Here is a 4,771-nt window from a genome sequence, read left to right on the forward strand (position 1 = left end):
TATATATATTGTAGAATATATAAAGTATATATATATATTATATATATTATATGAAAATTTTATTTATAGTTAAACTCTGGTTCTGTAGTATATAATAATTGGTAAAAGATTTAGTTAAAATAAAATTTGTTTTAACAACAGTTTCCGCAGACGAACGAACCAAGCCCTGTTAAGACTTTTTTAGACGTGGTGACGATCATCGGCTGTAGCACATCTATAATCTGTCTTATTATTACATTGGTTACCATTCTGAGTGCAAAGTAAGTATGAATCACTTATCAGTAAATGATGATGATAATAATGACGATGATGATGCTGCTAATTATGATAATAGTAATTACAATAAAAATGTGGTGTTGCCTAGATTTTCAATATTTTGGATCGGTCGGCCTTGGGCAACTGAACATTTGCTTTCGGCATAATGAAAACGATAATAATAACAATAAGACAGTTTGTAAAGCGCAAATAAATAAGATTTCTAAGCGATAAAGATAACGGGAACGATATCGATAAAAATAACTATAATAATAATTAAAAAAATACTTGACAGGCTTGGTCCTAATTGATAATAATGAAACATAATTATGATCATATCCATAAGGATTATAATAATAATAATAATAATAATAATAATAATAATAATAATAATAATAATAATAATAATTTTTCTCGTTTTATTCAACAGAAACATCAGAAGTCGTCAACCACAAAAGATAATGATCAATTTGTGTATATCACTGTTATGCTTGTACATCTTGTTCATATTGGGCGTGGACCATGCTAAGCCTGGAAACAGAGGGTGTACAGCCGTAGCGGTTCTTGTGCATTACTTCCTTTTAACATCGGCATCGTGGACGTTAGTGGAGGCCATCAATATGTATTTCTTATTTATTAAAGTCTTCAATCTGCCCGGCAGGAAGTTCATATGGATAGCTGCATGCCTGGCCTGGGGTAAGTTTTAGTCCTATTGTGTGGTAAAAATGTGAAGTGTTTGGCCTCATGTGCTATATAAAACGGGCATTTCCTCCCTCTTCACAGCGAGGTGAAGAGTGAGGGCTCAAGGATTAGGCGAGGAGGCATTAGCTGGCAAAATAAGGTGGTAGTGGTTTTTAAAATACTTGGCGTAATTTCTTTGCTTCAAAAATACCACTTATTCAAATAGTACAGCTCTATTTGAATTGTTTAATCTGTGAGGTTGTTAAGTACAGTTTCCCGAAAATACGCAAATACAACAGTCATTATTTAAAAAATATTTATGTATTACTGTACCAAAAGATAAATTTAACGGTAGCACATTACTTGTTATATAAAGAGTTTCACAAATTTAGCACTAAAGATTTAAGGAGAGAAAAAAAAAAACAGATGGCAAAAGCAAAAACGAGGATTGAATAAAGATTAATTTAATTGGTGATGGTGTATAATTTGTATGGCAGGTTATTTTTTTTTTAATCATAAAGGGTATTTACTTAAATCTCATTATTCAGAGAATATACAATTATTTAGTTTCGTTATAAAATATGAAATTGTTGAATTGGTTTCGTTTTGTTTGTTTTTATATTTTGGTACAGTAAATCATTTGGGCAACGACTATATGCACTAGAACTTTCAGTTGGATTCATAGTATGCCGGTGTCTTTCTGACTGAGGACACTCTGACCGAAATTTAGAGTTAATTGCTCTCTCTTTCAGAAGGCTGACAATGTCTAATTTTTTCAAAGCAGTTGTAAAGTTTGCGAAATTTTGTCCCAGGCATTCAAATTTGATTACAATTATATCTCTGATAATTACCACGCCACATATTCTAGAGCAGCGTTGTATGGATTTTCTATAACTGTACATTATTATTAAAATACTTATCGTAATTGTTGTTTTTGAGAAACTTTTTCTTATCCATGATCAAGTAAACAAACTGGTGCTTTTTTGTTGAAAAATATGCCTAATAATATTTGTATCGCCATTCAAAACACCATTAGAAATAATATTTGTATCATTAATAATTTAATATTTTTATAATAGGTGCGCCGTTGTTATTGGTTATTGTGTTGTCAATAGCATCATCAGATTTATACATCAACGAAACGTAGTAAGTATTATTTTCGGCACACATAAACTATAGATCGCTTTAGGTATAAACAATGTGTTTGTTTTACTGCAGTGTTGTTTATAATAAGGCCTACTCTTTATTTACTCACTCTCACTCCTAACTTACCTCCAGACTTATCTCACCAGCCTACACATTATATATTTATAAATAAGTATAATGGTCGATAATGATAATGATGGAGATGGTGTTAGTACTGATGATGACGTCAGTTTTATGATGAAAATTTGTATAATATGAAAGTACTTTTTTGTAAGGATGGGGTTGAGAAAAAGAAGAACGATGGTTATGTAAAATTGAATGATTTCAATATTATTATTTTCAGCTGCTACATTAACAGTTCCAAAGGGAAACTTCTCTTGGCTTTTGTGATTTTACCATTCAGTGTAATCATCTTCTGCAACATCGTCATCTTTGTAATGGTCATCAGGAAGCTATTTCTACAGGAATCAGTTCCAGGAAAGATTGCCGCCAAATCTGGCAATGATAAAAAGAAGCGCGTTCTAAACGCTATAGCTATTTCAAGCCTGCTAGGCCTTACATGGATTTTTGGATTCTTGGCGTTTGAACACGCAGCACAGCTACCGTTTCTGGTTCTTTTCTGTGTCTTCAACTCGTTCCAAGGAGCTGCTATTTTCTATTTATTCTGCTTCAGACAAAAGGAATGTAAAGATATCTGGCGCTCGTGGTTTAGAGGATTGACAAATAAAATGTCAAATACTCTGCGAAGAATGTCAGTACAGGACACTTCATTGTTCACCGTTACTGATTTATCAAGCTCGCAAAAAGCAGAAACTCCTGCAAGCATTTCGCTTTCAGTGATTCACACTTAAAATAATACAATGTCCAGAATAATTCAGTAACATTGTAGATTAGGCCTTTACAAAACTTTTCACAGATTGTTTACAACTTTGTTGCTTGTTATTCTTTGTAGTTTAAATTATCATTTGCTTCTAAACAGAACAAGTACCCGAAAATACGGCACAAAAAACTATAACGATTGATCTAGAAAAACTACATAAGGTTTTCTGGTCTCAGGATTTCTTTCTGACAGAAATTCTAAGAAAGTGTTTTGTTTAAATGGCAATGCAGTTATATTTACATAGTGCCTTATACCAAAACGATCACAACGCTCTTGAGGTGTGGACGAGCTCTTGCAGTAACTTTCTTCTCTGCTAAGGGTCTCTTCGTGTCTGAGTTTGTGAAGTCAAATGATGAGGTCAAGTCTAGACACATTGTTACTCATACTGATGTACCTCAAGTTATATACATCTGACTTTCAATGTACTCACACAGATATTCCAGTAGAGTTTGCTGATGATACTGCATTACTTGGCCTTATTAAGAAAGATGATGACAGCCATCATATGGCTGAAATTACTTCTTTTAAGTACTGTGATGACAATTATCTCATACTTAATATTATGAAAACCAAAGAAATTGTTATTGACTTTTGTAAAAATATAACAAATATTGATAATGTTGTTATTAATTATATGTGTTGAAAAAGTGTCTACTTATAAATATCCTGGGGTCGTCTTCGATGACAAACTCAAATGGGAAGATCAGATTGATAAATTGATGAAAAAACTTAACTCTCGTACGGTATGTATTGCCTTCGTAAAATGAAAGAGTTTAACGTTAGAAGTGATATTAGCATTAGGCCTATGTTCTATCAGTGATTTGCAGTGTCTTGGCTTATTGTTTAACATCCTGGGGAGGTAATGCTTCGAAGAAAGAAATTGGGAGGATCGATCGGTTAACAAAGAAAACCGGAAAAAATTACTGATACGTGTCTAGATGATCTTGACTCATGAAGACTTGAAGAGGTTATTCACATCCATACTAGATGATGAAACTGACCCACTTCATGAGAAGTTGATTAGTTCTATCATGCCTAGAAGTGGTAGGATGCGTTTGCCCAACGTTTGCACAAGTCGTCATCTTTACTATTTTGTCCCTATTGGCATTAAACACTTTAATACGAACTATTGTAGATACGATCTATACTGAGTGTTCGATATGAATGGGATCTATACTTAATATTCAGTATAGATCCTATGCTTAATATTCGGTATGGATATGATCGATACTGTATATTAAGCGTTGATAGAAATGGCAATAAGAATTGTAGTAATAATAATAATAATAATAATAATAATAATAATGATAAAAATAATAATAAAAATATGCAGCTTTCCATTACTTATTTAAGTAATGTATACTGTAGTGTTGTATCATATTTTATTCTGAATGTATTTTTAAGGTCTTTCCATTCTTTTTTGTGTTCGATTTTTGATGTTTTAGTATTTCAACGTTTTTTGTATCTGATGTTTTGAATTAGTGTGATGTACTTTTTGTATTTATATTTGAATGTAATTTTATATGCAAGGTTTTAAGTTTTATCGAGAAAATAAATATTTGGAGAAAATAAAGTTCGATTCAGATTCTGATTCTGAGCTACCCGGTAAACCGGTACTTCTCGTCTGTCTACGACAGGGGCTGAATGGATTAGTACACCGGGGTAATAACCCCTACTCGTCTCGAAAGATGCACAGAATCAAAATTGTGTACACTGGGTGGGACTACGTTTTATAGTCCTTATTATCTGAGAAAATGTTGTGCGAGTAGAGCTGATGGCGTAGCTGATGGCGTAGACTCTGTATAACAG

General features: G+C 32.7%; 1 protein-coding gene across 1 annotated transcript in view; it reads left to right on the top strand.

Annotated features, from left to right (window-relative positions):
- LOC117121352 (adhesion G-protein coupled receptor G2-like) overlaps positions 1-4,710 on the top strand; it is a 21,726-nt gene extending 17,016 nt beyond the window's left edge. Inside the window, exons 14-17 of the mRNA XM_033266517.1 lie at positions 142-260; positions 686-951; positions 2,016-2,082; positions 2,426-4,710. Coding sequence (XP_033122408.1) covers positions 142-260; positions 686-951; positions 2,016-2,082; positions 2,426-2,933 — 960 coding nt within the window. The 3' untranslated portion in view covers positions 2,934-4,710. The remainder of the gene's footprint in view (positions 1-141; positions 261-685; positions 952-2,015; positions 2,083-2,425) is intronic.
- Positions 4,711-4,771: the final 61 nt, after the last annotated feature.

Source organism: Anneissia japonica, unplaced genomic scaffold (genome assembly GCF_011630105.1).
Source record: "Anneissia japonica isolate Jap-2015-1 unplaced genomic scaffold, ASM1163010v1 scaffold21_len1647178_cov195, whole genome shotgun sequence".
NCBI lineage: Eukaryota > Metazoa > Echinodermata > Crinoidea > Comatulida > Comatulidae > Anneissia > Anneissia japonica.